The sequence below is a fragment of the Pseudopipra pipra genome, chromosome 2 (genome assembly GCF_036250125.1).
Source record: "Pseudopipra pipra isolate bDixPip1 chromosome 2, bDixPip1.hap1, whole genome shotgun sequence".
NCBI lineage: Eukaryota > Metazoa > Chordata > Aves > Passeriformes > Pipridae > Pseudopipra > Pseudopipra pipra.
In genome coordinates this window covers 4,598,467-4,618,389 of record NC_087550.1, presented here as the reverse complement: position 1 = coordinate 4,618,389, position 19,923 = coordinate 4,598,467, and the positions used below count along the sequence as shown (strand labels likewise).

General features: G+C 44.6%; 1 protein-coding gene across 1 annotated transcript; it reads left to right on the top strand.

The window, feature by feature from the left end:
• The first annotated feature begins 5,584 nt into the window (after positions 1-5,584).
• Positions 5,585-16,242, top strand: GPA33 (glycoprotein A33). The gene is made up of 7 exons (XM_064643512.1): positions 5,585-5,872; positions 10,124-10,275; positions 11,154-11,364; positions 11,907-12,065; positions 14,250-14,363; positions 14,804-14,927; positions 15,362-16,242. Exons 1-7 carry the CDS (start codon positions 5,824-5,826, stop codon positions 15,441-15,443), a joined length of 891 nt encoding a protein of 296 aa, XP_064499582.1. The 5' UTR covers positions 5,585-5,823; the 3' UTR covers positions 15,444-16,242.
• The last annotated feature ends 3,681 nt before the right edge of the window (positions 16,243-19,923 follow it).

Genomic DNA, 19,923 nt, shown 5'->3' with positions numbered 1-19,923 from the left:
ACAATGTCATTATTTCTGAGCCACCCCCAGAAATTCTGCAGATGACACCAGGCTAAGGGTGCACCTGATTCAGAAGGAGTGGGCCCATGTGAACCTCATGAAATTCAACAAGGCCAAGTGCAAGGTCCTACACTGGGGTCAGGGCAGTCCCCAATGTCAGTACAGGCTGGGGATGAATGGGTTCAGAGCAGCTTGGAGGAGAGGGACTTGGGAGTACTGGTGGATGAAAAACTGGATGTGACCCAGCAATGTGCACTGAGAGCTCAGAAATCCAACCATATCCTGGGCTGCATCTGAAGTGTGACCAGTAGGCCAAGGGAGGTGACTCTCCCACTCTGCTGCTGTGAGACCCCACCTGGAGGACAGCATTCAGCTCTGGACCCCCCAGCACAAGACATGGATTTCTTGGAGCAGGACCAGAGGAGGGCCATGAAAATGATCAGAAGGCTGGAACACTTCTCCTGTGAAGAAAGGCTGAGAGAGTTGGGTCTGTTCATCTGGGAGAGGAGATGATTCTAGGGAGACCTTATTGCAGCTTTTCAGTGCTTAAAGGGGATCTTAAAAAAAAGGAGAGAGACTTTTTACCAGGGCCTATAGTAACAGGAGAAAGGGCAAAGATTTTAAACTAAGTGGGTAGATTTAGATTAAATAAAAGGAGGAAATTCTTTACTGTGAGAGTGGTGAGGCACTGGAACAGGTTGCCTGGAGACAGCTGTGGATGCCCCATCACTGAAGTGTCCAAGGGTGGTTCGGATGGGGTTTTGAGCAACCTGGTCTAATGAAAAATGTCCCTGTCTGTGGCAGGGAGGTTGGACTAGATGATCCTGAAAGGTCTCTTTCGACCCAAACGATTCTGTGGTTTTGTGATTGTATGATCAGCTGATTTTGTTCTTGGAAGAGCTAGGACTGAGCTGTACCGTGTCTTCTCCGATGCCTTTTCAAAAAGGAAACCTCTGGTTCCCATTTTACTCCCCAGCAAAGCTCACAGGCCAGGCTGGTCCGGGGCACAGCCAGATGAAAGCCCAAAGTGCTGTTTGCCTGCACTGGGGGCTCCAGTTCTGAGTCACGCGATGACGTCCCACTGTTGATTCCCTCTGCAAACAAACAAGCAAATGAGAAAGCAAAGAAAGGAAGTGGAAAAGGAAACTCACCCACCTCATACCACAGATACCTTTGCTACTGGGCAAGGGCCTGCATTCTGCCCTTCCTTCTTGCTTGAGTGCTGCATCCCCACATCTGTAGGGATGCCACACCATGGCAGGGAAGAGCCATGAAATGGGCGCTCAGGTCTCTATGTGCCCACATCCTGGACTTATGTTAGCACAGTTACTGGGGTGAGCAAGTAGGAACAAGAGGAAGTGGGATATTGAATCTCAGGTGCCATATCAAGGGGAGAAATGGATGACTGATTACAGGCTTGGAGAGATCCTAACAGTTTCATGGACAAAAAGAGGATGAATTGTGTTGATCCTGCAGCTGCCTCCTCTGGGCAACGCAATTTTTAGCCACTTCTGCAATGCAGGGACATATGTGTTCTTGTTAATTACTGCTAATTGAGGCAGGAGGTGATCTAAAGATGATTGCTTATGGACTGCCTTATGATTGGAGAACAGAGCTTTCAAAGGGCCTAAATGTTGTGGGAGCACATTTGCCACTGACACCCAATAAAAACTGATGCTTTTAAGTCACTGAGCTGCTTCTGAAAATCCTGTTTGTGAATCTTTAGCAGCAGAGGGATGGTGGCAAGACCTGAAGGCCCTGCCATGCCCACTGCAACCATTCAGATTTTGAGATGATGAGAGGATCCCGTAGGCTGCAGACTGGTGGAGAATACTCAGAGCAGGCAGCCTGGCAGCTCCCCCTCAGTGCTGGATACAGGTTGTTGCTTCTTGGGATCAAGATGACCACGTAGAGCAGAGGCAAGGATGATGGGAAGCTTGGCTAAGGAACGTTTACACATGCCAACATAGCAAAAAGTAAGTGTTTGTGCTGTAAGTGGTTGTGCCTCTGTCACTGGTGATTAATGCATTCATCCATAAATGAACCCAAACTGAACAAGGCCAGGTGCTGTCCTCTTGGGTGGGAAAGGTGAGACCTTGATGGGAGGTTCCTCCTTCTCTTAACTAACAGAAGTTACTTTAATTTATAATGTTAGCACTATGCTACCAATGCATTAATCCTCGTTGGCTTTTACAGGCAAGCTTTATCAGAGTGTGTATTTCTGGCAACACAATGAAGTCACCCTGATTTTGCATTAAGCTTTTCGTGTCAACGGCAGTTTCATTTAAACAACCTAATAATATCTCCTAAAAACCCTACATATCAGCAAAAAGATTCTCCAGAGCTGCAGTCATCAGCAAAAATAAGACTTCCAGGGTTTGCATTGCCCATGGGTGAGGGATGAAGCAGCTGGTATGTGTCAGCCTCTGCTGGGACACAGGCCTGTGTCAGCCTAAGTAGGGCCATGGCAAAGCTCTGGCAGTGCTGCTGGTACCTATGGCAGTTCTTTTAGCTGTGGTGCCAATGCCTGTGGTTTTGGCAGCTCACATTAGAGAGGGAAAGAAAATCAACCCAGAAACAAAATTAACATTGCTTAAAATTGCCCACTTCGGAGCAGTCTCAGTCTGTTCCTGAAAAACTGCACCTCACGGAACAGACCCATGCTGGAACAGTTTGTGAACAACTGTAGCCTGTGAGAAGGACTCCTGCTGGAGAAGTTCATGGAAGACTGTCTCCCGTGGGAGGGACCCCACCCTGGAGCAGGGGAAGGACTCCTCTCCCTGAGGAGGAAGCAGCAGCAGAAGCATGTGATGAACTGACCACAGCCCCCATTCCCATCTCCCTGCAGCACTGGGGGGGAGGAGGGAGAGCCTGGGAAGGAGGGAGGTGTTTGTAAGACTTGCTTTACTTCTCATTAACCTGCTCTGATTTTGATTGGTGGTAAATTCAATTAATATCCCCAAGTGAAGTCTACTTGGCCTATAATGGCAATCAATGAGTGACATCTCCTCATCCTTATTTCAGCTCCTGAGCTTTCATTATATTTTCTCTCCCTTGTCCACCTGAGGAGGGGAGTGAGAACAGCTTTGGTGGGCATATGGCATCCAGCCAGGGTCACCCCACCACACCACAGGGCAGCTCTACTGACTTCTCACAGGTAAACTGTACATTTGCCTCCTGCATTTAACCTGAGACCCCCAATGAGAACCGTCAGGGAAAAGTGACAGCATAAAAGTGCCTTTCCAATCCAGGCTTAACTAAAAAAAGCAATAAATACAGTGCATCTGAACAAGCACCTTAATATCAATTTATGTAAGTATCAGGTGTTGAAGCATATGCTACAACACACAGGAAACCAGTCTTAGCAAAGTCTCCAAAACAACAGAACATTGTCCACCTCAGTGCCAACTTATTTACTTGTGATGCAATGGAGTGCAGGATAAAACTGTTCCCACCAGGGAACTGACTCCACACCAGCATTGGCACATGGCCATGACAAAAGGCAGCCTGTCCCTGTTACTACTCACTCTACAATTTTTCCCTGGCTGCACAAAAGATGAGACTGACCATGATTGCATCGGTTGTGAAACCACAGATTCTTGGAATGGAAGACAATTATTAATGCCCACGAGGTACTGTTAATTTAGAGTTCTCTCCTGTCCCAACGGATTGGGATTGATGATTTTTATGAGACTGAAAGGAACTTCCTATTTTTAAGATTACTATCTGTCCATCAAATTTAGCTGAAATCAGTCAACTGGGTTTTGAAATTAATGGGGGAAGAGAAGAAGGAGAGGTTGTATAAATGACAGTGAAAGTCATATTTGTGTGAAGAGGGTAACAGCAGGCTGACCAAGTTAGTACAGTGTCTGTCAGAAACTGTAACCAACTTCCTATGGTGAACACTCAAAGCTGTTCTGTAAAGAATTGAGAATTAACACAGGAAGTATGAGCAGATGGTGTACAGTGATAGCATTTCTGTCACCATCTCTGATTCACTTAAAATATTAAATGGGAGCAAATTCAGAAGCGTGGAAGCTGCAGTAAAGATCCTACATGTCTCTCCCTGGAGGCTGTGGGATAAAGTCACAAAGATTTTGAAGTGTTTAAAGGAGGTAAACATTTAAGAAACTCATCCTTGTAAGGACTATCATCCTTGTGGGCTCCAAAGAGGATAACGGAGACTACTGACGTTGCTCCAATTTTGTTTACATCTTAAGTAATTTGTAGCTAACATTTTGAGGTTAGCAATCTGCTTTTGGAAAATGGCTCTCCCCTCTTTGCAGGGTCCTTGCCATCTCGTAATGCCTGCAGCCAACCAAAGATGAGACACATACACCAGGATGAATTGTTCTACCATCTGTCCTCATTTGGAAAACTCCCAAAGAATTAAGTCTCTGTACTCTTATGTGCTAACAGTTCGAGGAGAACTGAGGTTATGTGTAAGGAACAGAAGTATAGGTTGTCCTTTCTATCAGAGGGACTTCCAGGCACTTTCAAGTTTCATTGTCTTGGAGGTATTTTGAACAACTGTTATATGGAGCACGAGGCAGCCTTCAGTGGGGATTTTGGCAGGTTTACCATGCTAGTTTGAGGTCAGCACAAGAGCAAGATACAGATCTACTTCAGTGGACTAAACACAGATATCCGGTGTAGACAACCACTTTCAGGGTAGCCTCCTTCAAAAAACCAAAGCAAAGTTCATCAGTATTATCACTGCATTGTAATCTGAAAATGATGTCTAAGGACGTGAAGTCCCCATCTAAGATGCCTAAAATAATCACTCACACCCTAAAAGTGACTTTGTCCCTCAAATGGCTAGAAATGGAGCACAGATGACTATCCCAGATGGAAGCATCCCTTGCTGCCTAGTGGCAGTGAAACCTTCAGAAGGCACGCTATCCAGCTGCCCTCAGTCAAATGTCATGTCAGAAGTTTGCCCAAGCTGCCATCAGTCCTCTTTGTATTCTTCAGTCAATCACAGGAGCAGTTATTTGTGCCTTCCCAATGCCCATCCAGAGCACGGGAGCAGTGCCTGGGTTTGCCCTCCTGGGCACACAGCCAGCACCTGTGAGCCATAGTTTATCTGACTGCCCTTTTCTGCTGAAAGGGAGGAGCACCTTTGGTACCTACAGCTGTTGTGCAAGCCACACACTGGCCAGCTGAACAGCAGGCTTAACAGAGTAAAAACCTGGCTGAGATGCATCTCACTTTTATTTAGATAACCCAATAGTGATCAAATTCTCATAAATTGCATATTCTTACGGGTATTTGGAGTAAGTGGAGTTTGGCACCTCAGTTCCTTAAAGCCTGGATGTGGGCTGCTACCTGCATGCTGAAACACTTCAGTACCTTTTCAACTCTATGCCTAGGCTCCCTTAATAAATATTTGAGATGAATGAGGCTGACCCTCCCCTAGTCACCTGTCGCCACAGGCATGACTTCAGCTGTGCTGTACACTCCACTCCCAGTCTCACCGCACCCTTCGGTTTGGCCCTTCGCTTGCTTTACGTACCTGTGTGTTAGGAGAAACTGGGAAAGGCAGTTTAATTGTGGAGGAAAGTTCACAGCCAGGGAAGGAGTTCACAAGTCTCCTCTCTGCCCCTGGGCAGGGAGCAGCAAGCGATGTCAAAGCCTACTGGTGATCCGGCTTGTCATTCTGGCCCGGAGGGGAGTGGCAGACCTGGGAAGAAGCACTTAAAAAGAGACTGAGGAAGTGAACCTGTGATGCCACTGCAAGGCAGCCATTCAGCTAAAGCCAATTACTTATCCAGCCACCTAGAGATTACAAGGAAGAGCACCCTGAGGTGAAACAAAGGAGAGATGAGGGGGACGGCAGTGAGAAGACTTGGGCTGTTCATTTTCAGTGCAAGTAAGTACTAATTTGGTTACGTCCTCAAGGGCTGGGTAGAAGAAAACAGCACTACAAAGTCTGAGCACTCCAGTGTACTCTGTGAGTTGCTTTTTTGTTTAGTAAAGGTTCCTTTGTGTTTATGATCAGACAAGTGTGTGCACTGTCTCTGTGCCGAATGTCCAGACACACGGGCATATCCTAAAGCTGCAAGACAGTGGGGAAAAATGCTATTCCTCATGAGGCTGGAAAATATCTTTTAAAAGCAGTTTTACTGGTTTCCATTAAATACAGTGTTTATCTCTGAAGAAGGAACTTCCTCATCTGGGAGTGGAAAGATCATAGAATGGCCTAGGCTGGAAGGAACCTTAATCTTGTTCCAACCCCCCTGCCATGGGTAGGGGCACCATTCACCAGACCAGGCTGCTCAGAGCTCCATTCAACCTGGCCTTGAGTCCTTGAGTTCTGTTCTTCTATACATAAATCTGTACTGAACATCTCTGTAGCCTAAATACTACACTGATACAACTTGTGATCCCTATGTATTACTCACACCAAGGGGATACACAGTGATTCCTACTAAAGCATGTAAATCAGCCTGCTCATCCTGGGCCTTCATCACAGTCTTGCCCTTTCTCACCTCTCCCTTGCAGAGCAATTCCAGTTCTCAGTTCCACTGCTTTTTATCCTGTCTCATCTTCTCCTACCAATGTTCCTGTACCTTCTTCCAGGCTCCAGACCAAGTTACACTCATGGAAATTGCTTGGGTTTTTTTAACCAAAAATCCTGAAAACCTCACTTCGATAAGACCCACGAGAAGGAAATTCAGAAAGTTTAACGTAACTAGAAAAAGTGGATGTGCTCTATATGCAACAGAGGCCATGATTTCACGATCATTATGGAAACTGTGTAACACCATTGCTATTCACTCTCCTTTTTCATTATTCTCACCTTTCATTCGATCTAAATTATGGATGGGGAACTTTTCAGAGCAGAAATATGTATGTTGGATGAAGCTCTTCTTGCCAGTTTGGGCAGAACTCAAATGGCAATGATTTAGTGTTAAAACACTGGCCTGTGAAAAATTTCTGGAGAAGGTACAGCAGATTCCTGCACTGCACCTGCGTGGAGAAACTGCACAGCACATGGCAGTGCTGCATCAGGATTCTGGTGCTTGGCTGACTTCTGCAGTACAGCTTTTCACTGCAGTTGTGTGAGTAACTGGTACTGTGAACTCCTCGGTGCAGGAAAAGACACAAATGGCCATTGTGAATCAAACAAAATATTTACTTTTACTGCAAATTTCACGTTTAAGAGGTTTTCTCTCTCCTGCTTTGGAATTAAATTTTAGCTAAATTCTGAGGTAAATGAATTAAAAATCAGAACATTCCCTTGTAAAAATGAAGTAAAACACTTCCTCTTTTCCTACTTTTCTCACTAGCCAAATCTACCATAAGAAATCAGCACTAATAATTTTGCTTGATCAGAATCTCATTTTTTTCAGCAAACAAAATATTTCTCTAATTGTTTCTAGCTGTATTAATTTCCCTTCGATCTATTAACACTTAGGAAGGAATGTGAAAGCAGACACATCATTTTTTTTCTTTGTACAAGTACAAATCTTAAGTTCAGTAAAGGGAGATAAAACCTTTCTCAATTTCTTGAAATGTTATAAATGTACTAATTGACAACACCAAAACAAGTAATTCTAAGGGTTAAATCTAGGTGACACTGTCTCTGTTTGTCCTCTCTCCTTCTATGGAGTTCTTTCCAAACTGGCCTCCCCTCCCTCCAGCCATACTTGGAATAGATTCTGTTTTCCCTCAGAAAAAGAACTCCAACCCTTGAAAAATGAACCACAATTTCTACACGTGCTGACTGTGAAGTGAAATGTGGTGAGAAAGGGAAAGGAGGAAATCAGCATGAGTGAACAGCATCCCAGAATGAAACTGTGCAGCTTCCCTGAGAGAGGGAAGCTCTGGGATCCAGAAGGATGTGGGTGACAAACAGATGAGCATCAGAAGAAGTGGGGCAGTGGGGTGACAGCACCAGATGAAAAAGCAGTCTCGGTTGTTACGGGCTGTGTCTCTTCCACGTGGGGTTTGGTTCAGCTGTTCCCCAACTCTGCACCAACCAAGACATGTCCAGAAAAAACAGAAAGATCTTATTTACTGAGGGATTTGAGTCATCCAATTGGAAGAAGAAAAAGAAGCCCAAGGGTTGGGCAGTTTCTTCTCTGCCTCAGGGCTCAGTTAACCTGTCAGTGAACCCCACCCTGGCAGAACCAGTTTGAGTGACAAAAGGATCCGGAAATGGGTTTTGCTCCATCTTCTAGTACAGACAACGGTGCTTTTCACCTAAATGCAGGAAAGCACCTCTATCCAGTTGCAACAAGCAAAGAGAAAGCTTAGGTGTCTCTCATACCAAGGGGATATGAGAACAACAGTCAGAAAGAGCCCCGGGGCTACGCAAACATGGGCCTTGCCCTGGGTGCTCCAAAGCAGGGAAAAGACCTGGGAGTGGCTGCAATAAAAGCATTCGAGAAATACTTTGCCCTGCTGGTTTCCTTCTCAGAGCTGTCAGCAGCTGTAAATGAAATAACCTCCATGAGAACAGAAACCGCCACCGCCATGTCACAGAGGAAGAGGTTAAAACATGGGCCTAACTAATGAACTGTGCGAGACCACAGAACGACTCGTTGGGTGGCAGGGGGTGCAGAAAGATGAGAACTTTGGCTAAAAGTACACTCCTGTGCCAGTGTAATTACCTGAATTGCCACCTGCAGGTTCTTAGCTCAGTGGCAACAAAACCTTTTGGGTCCCTACACTGTTATTTTCTATCATTTGCTCCTAGTCAAGGATCTGGTCGTGTTCAACTCACCAAAGGCTTTCTCTCTCTCACTGACCTGATGCAAGTAGCCGTGGGCTTTTCCTGTCTAAACCAGCAGGTATTCACAGCCAGTTGGCAACTCCAGGTGCAACCCAGACATTCCTTGCTTTCTCTCTTGCATGTTACACTTCCTTATAGATCTAATTTGGCCAAAGTATGGCAGAATGAGGACTCAGAAGTTTGCTAGATGGCAACTTTTCAGACAGCTCCTCTCCAGGGAACACTGACTCAGCTTCCAGGAGCAAACCTTCCCCACTACACGCAGCGGGCCCCTTGTAGGGGTGAGCATAGATCTGTGCCCTCCTTAACCCTCCTCCTTGCAGCACCATGTCCCTCTTTGCTGTGGAAGTGCCTCTGAGCAGCACTTCCTTTCCTGCCATTTACATTCTTTCCGAATTATTCGGTTTGGTGCCATTAAATAAAAACAAACCCAAACCATAAACAAACCCAAACACAGAACCCACACAAACTGTTAGGAGAAAGCAGGTGTTTTTAACCACGGATCCCCACAGGCATGAAGGTCATCTGTGGCAGGGCAGAGGTAAATGTCCATCTCAATTCTGAGAACAACTAAGACCTGCCCACCAGGTAACGCTCAGACGTGATGAATTTACAGCAAGTCAGATGGAATACAGTGTACAAGAAACACCTGCCCTGTGCCCTGCATGCTTCACCAGGGCACAGAGGGATTTCTGTTTTATTCAACTCCCGACTATTACGGTGCTCCAGAGGCAGGAGCTTGAGTTCTTGGGGAAAGGTGACTACTGCCTTACTCATTTTTAAAAACTAATAGCTAGTCTTCCCTCATTTCTTTCAATCACTCTTTGCTTTTCTAAGTTTTTCTGTTTTCAGGGCATTGCATGAACAGGTTTTGATTCCCTAGCACAAAATGTCGCTTTTCTATGGACTTGGATTAAGGCAAGTTATTCAACAGTTTTCCTGATCCCTGAAATTTGACAATATCAGTTTGTTAGTTTAGCCTGAATCTTTAAGACTGCTGATGCACTTGCAGTATCTGTTTATCTGTCTCCCTATGTATATTCTGAACTGTCAAAGGATGTCAGTCACACTGAAAGAGGGTTCAGGGAAAAAAAAACCCAAAACATCTTTCTAAACTCCATGGTGAAATATGTCCAGGCAAAGAACCTTCTTCTTCTCTTCCTCTTCTCCCTCAAAACACACAACGGAGAGCAGAGTTTTGCTCTTGGCCATCCTGTGCAGCAGCTCCCTATAGTCAATCACCCACCTCTTGCTCAGCGGGGAACGTCGTGGATGACAGCAGGAACGTGGGGTCACTGTGGCACGTGAGAAAGCCAAAGAGACCAAAGGTGGAACCCAAAATGCTGTTACTCTTTCTGAGTGCGGAATTCATTCTCTTCCCAGTTCTGGCGTCTGCTCGTGCCCTCACTGTGGAAGCACCTGCCAAGCAGATACAGGTGGCGCGGGGAAGGAACGCGACTCTCCACTGTAATTTCAAAACTGAGACTTCTGTTGACAGCGGAGACCTTGTTGTCTGGAAGAAAATCACCAGTCCGGTAAATCATAAAGCAAGACATGGCAGGGCATCCAAGAGGGGGGTGGCAGGGGAGATGGAAGCAGGACTGTGGGTGGGAATGTGTGTTGGAAGAAAAATGTAGTTTCTCCAAGACTTTTTTTAATCTCAGAACTGAGCGAACAGAAACACTGATCGAGATGCAATTTATCCTGAACCTCCTGCACAACACTAGGCAAGCCCCCACCCTTCTTCTTCCCCTCTATTGGTCCCACAACTGGTTATTGAGGATACACCACTGTATGTTAAATGCTCAGATACCTTCTAAAAAGATATGTATACTTTTAAGTATGTGTGTTATACGTGTATATTTATATATATGAATATCTTTGATACAATATAAAAAGTTCCAAGTTGATGGTAATAGTACATGGAGAGACTCTTGAGGCCTCCTACGTTCATATGGAGTATCTGAAGGTAAGAAGACTTTTAAAGTTCTCCTTGACTTCTTGGGAATTAGTGAGAAGGGAAGCAGCCTTTGGAGATCTCCTTGTGAGAACTGCCAAGGGTTTCTTCTCTGAAGATCCTTCCTGGAAGAATTTGTGTAACCATGGGGGAACTTGACTGACATGTGGATCTCGGACAAGTCTCATGTTGTCCTGCCACAGAGAGGAAAGGCGAATAAGCCCCAGCAAAAGAAATCAGTGGTCTCTGATTTCACATAAGGTGGGAAGAAGGGAAGTCTGGAAAGAAACACAGATCCTTTTGAATTTCTAGGTTTTTCCTGGCATTTTGTCAAACTGGCGCAGTTCAAGGCCCTCTTTCCCAAGCTGCTCCCAAGAGTGGGCTAATTCATCGGGTTACATCGTAGACTCACACAGAAGGAACTGAGACTGATCCTTTTCCCTCCCTCTCTACCAGATTGACGCTGTCACGAGGTATTTCGACGGGCTCGTACAGTATGGCGAGGGCTACGAGAACCGTGTCCAGTTCAGTGGTGCCGTGGACAGTGGGGACATCAGCATCACCATCAGCGAGGTGACCATGGAGGACAACGGGACCTACGTGTGCAGCGTCCGCCTGAGGAACGACCCGCCCCGGCAGAGCGCGGTCCTGTCCCTCTACGTCCTCGGTGAGCAGGGGGATGGAGGCAAAGCCACTCCCATGAGATAAAACTGCCCTTCCTCTAATATCCACGTGGATTTAAACAATAGATTTTTCTAATGGGGGGGAAAAAAAAAAAAAAAAAGGAAGTTGTCATCCACAATTCCATCTCTGGTCTTTTCCTGCTACTATGGAAGTGGGTCGGAAGGCTTAGAGCATGCAACTCCCTCAGATACCTGACTCTAGAAAACAGTCTTTAGAGTTGTATAGTTTGCTTTCCTAGTAATCTATACCTCATTCTAGAGCATTCCTCATACCCCCTGTGGCTTGTCATACTCCAGTTATCAAAGGATAACACCTAACACCATTAGACACACCCCAAAAAGCATCTTACAATTCCTTCTTGGCTTTCCAGTGCCAAGAAGGGAGAAACAAAACAGGTACAAATTCACTGGAGTTCCTTTGAGAAGAAGGTGGTAGATGCAAGACCAGCCTCTGTTTAGCAAGAGATGGGCTGAAACAAGAAACTACGTCTAATTAATAAAACTACTTCCTTTTTTCTTTCTTCAGTTGCACCATCCAAGCCTGACTGCAGGATTCTGGGGACACCAGAGTATGGACAGACAATCAATCTAACCTGCGTGTCTCAGGAGGGCTCCCCAAAGCCCAAATATACCTGGAAAAGCTTCAACGTACGAAATGAGCCCCGTGCACTAGAAAACACAGAGGGTAAGGGAAATTCAAAGATATCAAGTCCCTGAGCTCTTTGCAGATGAGGGCTGGACAGATTTTGAAATGCAAATACTCTTCAGGCTTTTTCTAGATCCTTCCCCGATTAGGATTTTGAAAAGTCGTCCTTTTGATACAAGACATGCTCATGAGTAACTCAGCAGGGGGAAAAGCCCTGTAATCTGAAGTAAGCATGGTCAGTAAGTTTTTAACTTCAGCTCCCGCCTGCTGAGGAAGCTGTCTCTCCCTGGAAGCAGCCAGAAATAATTACTTCTCAGCTGCTGGGTGTAAGGGGGGCACTACACGAAGAACAGCATCGACTTTTCTAACTGATTTGTCTTTACATCCCAGTTTGCTTGGCAGCGACCATATCGCTTTCTAGGGTGAAGGAAACAAAAGCTGGCTCTGGAAGCTACTTTAATTCTAGAGAGGACTCCTCACCTAGAGGAAGGTGGTGTGAGAAAGTTACATCGTTACTGCTTTAAGCATAAATAAAAGAGGCTTCTGGTTCTTCAGGACTGACGCACAGGCCCAAGTATTATATTTGCTTTCAATTTAACTCAGAATCTGTAAAGAAAAGGGAATTGAATTTCCAAGGTAGGACCTTTGGTAGAACTATTTGTAGAGAAAGGAGGGTTTAATACTCTTTTAAGTATAGCAGTGACAGAGGACTCATATTTATTCCATTAAACTTTTGTTTTTAACTGGCCTGTCCAGCTTCAGAAAGACTATCTGAGCCCACCCTTCCCAGTTTAACTTACTGGAGGGGGTAAACTAAATATGATGAGACTCCACAGGATATTCAACACTCACTCAAGCTGGTTCTTGCACAAAACTCGCAAAGGATGAAACATCACCGGGGACACGAACCTTATTCACCTCCCTGGCCACTGAGTGGTGCCAGCGCATCACACACAGCCCTGAGCACACGGGACTTGCTGTAGCAGCAGCTGCTGCTTCTGCTGCCATCCTGCTCTCCCCTGGGTCTCCTCTGATCCGTTTCCTCCTCACTGCTGTTGTCACCACAGCACCCGTGTCCCAGCAGTGAGCCGACTGTCCCCTTGTGCCCCAAGCTGGGTGGACTGTCGCCACAAGCAATTTTTTTCTGTGTTAAGTCCTACTGCTGCAAAGTGTGCAGAACCCCGTCAGGAGACACTCCAAAATTGATAGTATCTGACCCACATTTTTCCCGGTTTGACTCCCTTTCGATTTAACAGGAGGATTTACATTCCAATTATATTCTGCAACTTTGAGAGATACAAACATCGCACCAAAAAAAAAATTATATAAATAAGCACAGGCAGTATGTAGAGACTAAAAGAAAATAAAAATAAAAAAGATCAAGCATGCAGTCCATCATTTCTCAGTTTGCATGCTATTCTACTATCTGGCACTAGGCGCCAGCAGAGACTAAACAGAAAGAAGTGAAATCACGGGGAAAATAAAACAGGAAAGTCCCTGGTAAGTATTCAGTCTTTTGCTTTTAGAGCAAGGATTTGGACCTTGATCCTAAGAAAAGGCACGGACTACACATACAAACATCAGCTGGAGATGTAACGAACAAAAGCTGACTGCCTGACTGCCTAAGCTTCAGCCTACAGCACTGAGCTCTGTTAGGCTGGACAAAAAACACCAGTATCATAACAGGCATGTCACTTCATTTCTTTGCCTTCGTTTATTTTCACAGCCTGTGTGGCCTCTCCCAGACTAGAAAACTTTTCCCCCTACTGCTAAATAATTCAGGTCTGAAATCCTAAGAGCTGGAGAACTAAAGAGGTTTTTGCTGTTTTACAAGTTAATTCATCAGAGGGCCAGTTCTGAAAGCCAGATGGTGGTTTGGGCATCTTACATTTCTCAGCAAAATCCAATGCGAAAAAAAAAAAAGCTTTCACTAAGCACACACACTTCTCTACCCTCCACCTACAATTTTCTTTCTAAAAGGAATGTTCAAATACCACAGATTCCCTGTAATCTAAACAGCACACTTCCGTTTGTCCTCCCACAAATCACACTAAAACCCAGCGATGAGCACGGCAGCTCCAGAGCCAGCCAGAGCAATCCATCAGCTTTAAGTACCTCTCATCACTCCAACCACCCCGGGCTGGAATTGAAGGGCTGCTGTCCCCACTTCCTTCCCTGCTTTAATTCTTTTCTCTTTTGGACTGGATTTGTGTTTCGCAACAGGGCAACTAATAACTCTGAAGAACGTCTCAGCGGATACCTCTGGCTTCTACATCTGCACTTCAACAAACATTGTGGGGACGGAGTTTTGCAACATGACGGTCAGCGTCGTGCCACGTAAGAGATGGGGCTGCTCGCTGGAGGAGCAGGACCAGAGAAAGTACCCAAGCTAAGAGGCAAAGGGTTAAGGGAGGGGAATGACAAGTTTGTTATCTGGCTTCTGCATACCTTTGGGAGACCCTCTCCACTGGTCTGGTGCCAGTAGAGCACTCACTAACTCACAGAATTAGTACAGCAGTTGCTCAGACTCAGGGGCTCCTCCCTGTCACTAATTGCTCCTGCAGACTTATTGACTACCTAGAATTAACTCCAGCTACTGTAGTCAAACAAATGTGGCTTCCACTCAGTCTGGATGTGGCAGTGAGGTCTGACACCTGCTGGTGGGGTTTGAAGCCCAGTGATTGTGCTGATCATCATCCACCCTGCCGAGGGCTAATACTTTCCTTCCCCTGCAGCATCCATGAACATCGAGGGCTAATGCTTTCCTTCCCCTGCAGCATCCATGAACATCGCTCTGTACGCCGGGATCATCGGCGGAGTCATCGCTGCAATCGTAGTGATCGGGATCTTGGCCTACTGCTGCTGCTGCCGGGAGAGCAAGGACACTGACTACGAGATGACGTAAGTGCCTCTGCCTGCAGGAGTGAATGGAACAGATGAAGGGCTCTCACTTCCCCTCCAGCATCAACATATGGAGTAGAAAGCACAGGAGGAAAAAGGAATCAAGGGAAGCGTGCGCTGCTTTCCCCTTTCGGTTTCCAGCCTAGCGGCTCCCATCTCTTCTCATGGAGTATGTCCAGTAGTGCCAGTAGTGCCACGTTTGTGGCCTCTGGGGTAGAATCAAAACCTTGGAGGTGAATTAGCATACATGCTGTGAAAGAACAAAAAGGAGCTCACACATCTCTTGCATCACCAGCAAGGCTTAATTTATGGAGTTCTGTTTGGTACAGTTCCAATAAGCTTAGAGCAGTGTAAAGCCACTCTAACACAAAATCTCTTCAATAAAGTTTCTAGCTGGTTTTAATTAACATCTCTACTCCTGAACAATGTTTTAGGGTGCAAGAAGAGAGGAATGAACCCTCCAAGGACATGCCAACGAGGCAGCAGAGCGCAGAGGAGGATGATGCAAATGCATGAAGAAAGAAGCAGGAGGCCAATGCCATCTTCAGGATTTGCTGAGGCACAGACATCACTGTAGAAAAGAAATCAGTCCCTCTTTCTTACTGCAAGAAATGAATAATAAAATGAAAGCTAATGGCTCTGCCTTCAAGTTCTGGGAGAGAACATCCTTGTTTCCCTGCAAAGAAGTGCTTTATGTACAATGAGTGCTGATATATAACCTCACAGCAGAAAAATGCGTGTGGAGCACTGTTTCACCCAGTCATCCAAAAATAACCAGTCTTTTTAGACTCCCCCACTTTCTGAAAAAAGAAACCAGTCGGGTCTATTTGGAGAACAGAGTTGGTGCTGTATCCCCAGCTCTGGAGATGGCTTCAAGGTCACCAACTGCAATTCATCGAGGAAGGGAGGTCTTGTTTACGGTGCCATGCAAATGTCACAGCTTACAGCACTGTCCAGTACAGCAGCTTTTTCTATGGACGTCAAAGCAAGCTGATTTTTAAGGACATTTTATTAAATGTGTTCTTTGTATATATTATACATGCACACATAAATAAAGGTATGGGAAAAAATTTTTAGATGATCAATGGAAGTCTCCTGTCTGGGACAACGATGCACACTAATCCATGGGTAAGAAGTTAGATGGACTTGTAATTGGCAGCTAATAAGATCCAGAAACAGGCTAATAGCCTAGATACTGTCAGACTCCTGAATTTCTGAGTTCAGAGAGTTCCTAAATACTAATTTTCATTATGTTATTCTTTCCTCCTGATTGTTGCACGGGCAAGTCAGAAACCGTCCCCTGCTCCTGCTGCTGCTTCTGAAAAAATGACAGTGTGAGAGAATGTACACAGCAGGTACATCTTTAACTAAGAAAAAAGTGGAGGGGGAGGGAGGGAAGAAGGAAAAATACCTTTTTATTCAAAACTGTAACAATTTAATCAGAAGCACTTTATGCACAAGATGTGTCCAAACACGGAGAGAACTCCTACCACTGGTATCTTTGGAAGAGAGTGGACTGTCTGTCCAAAAGACTGTCAAGCAGGGTATTAAAATTAATTAACAGCTGGTTCAGGGTTGGTTGGTGGTTTTTTGTTTGTTTGTTGTTGGTTTTTTTTTTTTAAAGACATGTTCAATAAATTACTTACAGTAAAATATTTATCCTTTCAAAACTCACTTTTGCATCTTCAGCTTCAGGAGTTTCAGAAACTTACTGCAATGCCTCCCACATACCCTTTACTCTCAAATAGCTACTGTAATGAAAATCTAAAATTTAACTTCAAAGAAGAACCAGCAATCCTCCTACACATGACCAGAATTTTCTAGATTTCGAACTATGAAAATCACCCTACCAGAACTGTTATTCTGGCTTGCTTTCTGGCTGCCTTTGTTTTACTTTGTTTTACACAGCACTTTAAAATACAATTACTCATTTGTAGTAATGAGTAGCAAAGACCAACAACGGGAGCTTTTTACAAAGAACAGGCAAACCCAAATCTCTCTGGCAGTGAACAACCCAAAATGCAGCTCAGCAAGACATTCTGAGGACCTTTTCCCACGAGGCATGACAAAACATTGCAAAAACGGATGACTAAAAAAGAAGGTTGCAAACAGAAGCTGAAGGCAGATAAAAAAAATGAAGTGCATGGCTCAGAAACAGAGCTGGTATGTATTTTATTCTCTTTTGTAGCAAGCAAGTATAGCGTGAATTATCTAATTAGCACTATAACACGGTTTTAGTGAGAAACAAAAAGCTATTTCTTTTATAAATGTTACAGGCATTAGTCAGCACACCCTGCTCCCTCCACCAGAACCCTGTGGCTGAAGAGGGTTTCTGCTGAGGGACAATTGTGGGGATTCTCAAAGATCTTAGCTGGAAAGGCCAGCAAAAGGACTTGACAATTATCAGCAGCATTTATAGCTAGAAGCTGGCTCTGGCCACTAAATAACACTGTGCTACCTGTTCCATACTTGTCACTTTTAGGACATTTGAGGCTTAATTGCTGCCTGTCAGCTGAAGCTCTCAAGGAACACTCACATACTGGTCATTTCAGGCATAGAGAAAAATGCAGATTAGCAAACCTGCACTAAGTTATCTGAAGAAACCAGCCATGAAATACAGAAGAGACTAAACAATGACCCCCAAAACCGTGAATTCAATTCCCTGTAAGCAAGTTCCATAAGAACAAGCAGGGGAAAAGCAAGAGAGAGTCCAACTTGACAACCTTTACAACAGAACTACTTGAAGTTCTGCAACACTAAGCTCAGTTCTACACTGAGAAATTAACTAAGTGACAGCACATGAAGACATGGCTGAGATAATCCAGTGCTGCTTATAATTTTTCCTTTTTTGATAAGAGTAATATCTTGGAAGTAGTGCATTCATCAGAATGCTTTATGTGTTTTCCCTCAACCAATTTGTTAAACTCAGTCAGACAGAAACACATGTATTCAAATTTCTATCTCACTCCAAGGTTTTTCTGCGACTGAATTAGTTACTTGTCTGTCTTTGAAGCAGAAATAACTCCAGGAGTTACCTGTAGTATATCCACAACCTTAAACAAAATTAAACCAGCAATAATGTATTTGGAGGGAACATGAAGAAAGCTAGTGATACTTAACTAATTCCAGAGAGTTCATGTGTGTATACCCAACTTCAATACTCACTTCCTCAAAAGGCAGGAATTAAGGAGAAAACGTATGACCAGGCAGAAAAGTAAATTCCTACTTTATCCTTTTACAAAGCCTACAGCAAATTACTGTTTAGTTATGTTCAACTTTCATTATTCACAAACCCATCATGGAAAGCAACCAGGCTGGTCAAGCATGATTTAACCTTGGCAAATCCACGCTGACTCTTTCCAGACCCCCTCTTCTCCTTTGTGTACCCAAAAAGGTGTTCCAAGAGGACTCACTCCATGATTTTTCTAAGGAGTCCAGTGGAGCTGAGCAGCCTATGCTTTCCTAGACTACCCTTTTGACAGATGGGTGCAGTATTTGCCTCCCACTGCTGTGGACCTTCTGTGCTTTTGTGACCTTTCAGAGGTGAGAACAGCCTTGAAAAGGTATCAGGCAGCTTTCTCAGCATCCTTGGATGCAGTCCCTCTGGCTCCAGGACTTGGATGGGTCTAGAACTCCCAACTGATCCCTGACTCACTTCATCCACTGCTGCTGTTCTCCTGGAACTCTGAGTATAGAGTTAGCAGACCTTATCAGAAAAGACTGAGACAGAGAAGGTACTGAGCACCTCAGCCTTCTCTGTGTTGCTCCAGTCATGTTACTAAATCACTCACATCATTCAACACCAGGACTTTTCCCTGTCCAGTCCTTTCCTGCTAACACAGTCACAAAAGCTTTTCTTGTTGACCTTGATCCCTTGCAAGCATCAATTCCAGGTAAGCGTGGGCTTTCCAAACACCATCCCTGCAGATGTGGTCAGTGTTTGTGGATTCTTCCTTTGTAGCCCACTCCTGTTTCTAACTCCCTCACACTGCACTAGGACTGGCCATGAGAGCTCTGTGAAGACAAGACAGTTCCCCAGATCAATCTACCTGCATTCCTGGACTGCTCTTGTGTTTGGAAAACACTGTTCTTAACGAAATGCCAACCTTAATGAATTCTTCTATTATACAGAGCTTCCCTAAGGGATTCTACCCCTTCCCCATTTCCCACATAACCCCAGAGGTCTGCTCTCACTGCCTTCCTCACTCTTCTCAGCATCCTGAGTACTTCCAGCATTACAGAGCTGTTGATCCCACAGCCCATTCCAAGATTCAGTACAGTGCACAATTCAGACAAGAGTTAATTATCTCACCATTCTTGTTGCTAGAGTAACAGCACTCCTTTTCTATTTATTTTGTATCATCTGTTCCAGGAGAGACAGTCTTCTAGCTGATGAAGTTCACAGTACAATGATCAAACCATCAAGATTAATACTGGATGTGTTGGAACTGGTACTAAATTTATTACAGCCCAATATAAGGGAACACAAGGGAATTTGTAACTTCTCTCTCCTGCATTTCACCTGTGTAATAGGGATTGAGAGGAATTATTTAATAAATGGCAATTAAAGAAGTTTGTGGGAGCTTCTAACACAGAACCAAGGAAAAGTAAGGGAGCAGAGATAACACAAGGTTAGACTAATAGAAGTGTTTGCCAATCTCTTCATTTTACTAAATCACTGGAACAAAAATTATTGGCTGGCCATTCCAGGGTGACAGTGAGGGATGATAATCCAGCAGAAGTCATCAAGAGGACAGAGACTAGATAACAAACTTGTTTTTCTCCTGCTCCACTGCAGTACATTTACTCTGCCAAATGGAAAGATGTTGTTAAAGCCTTTGCAGTCAGCTGCATGATGAGTATCTACCTCTATCTATCAACCAGAAACTAAACCCAGTTTCACAGATATACTTGAGTCACTTCACTTCTGGGCAAAGTCTGGAATTCTTGCTATCAGAAAGTTCAACTTAAAAGTGCTAATCCTAACAGGTCCAAA

Coding starts and splice junctions, on each gene's coding strand:
- GPA33 (XM_064643512.1), top strand. CDS start 5,824: ATGAGGGGGACGGCAGTGAGAAGACTTGGGCTGTTCATTTTCAGTGCA. Junction 10,276..11,153: donor GGAAGAAAATCACCAGTCCG/GTAAATCATAAA, acceptor CCTCTCTACCAG/ATTGACGCTGTCACGAGGTA. Junction 12,066..14,249: donor TGCACTAGAAAACACAGAGG/GTAAGGGAAATT, acceptor GTTTCGCAACAG/GGCAACTAATAACTCTGAAG.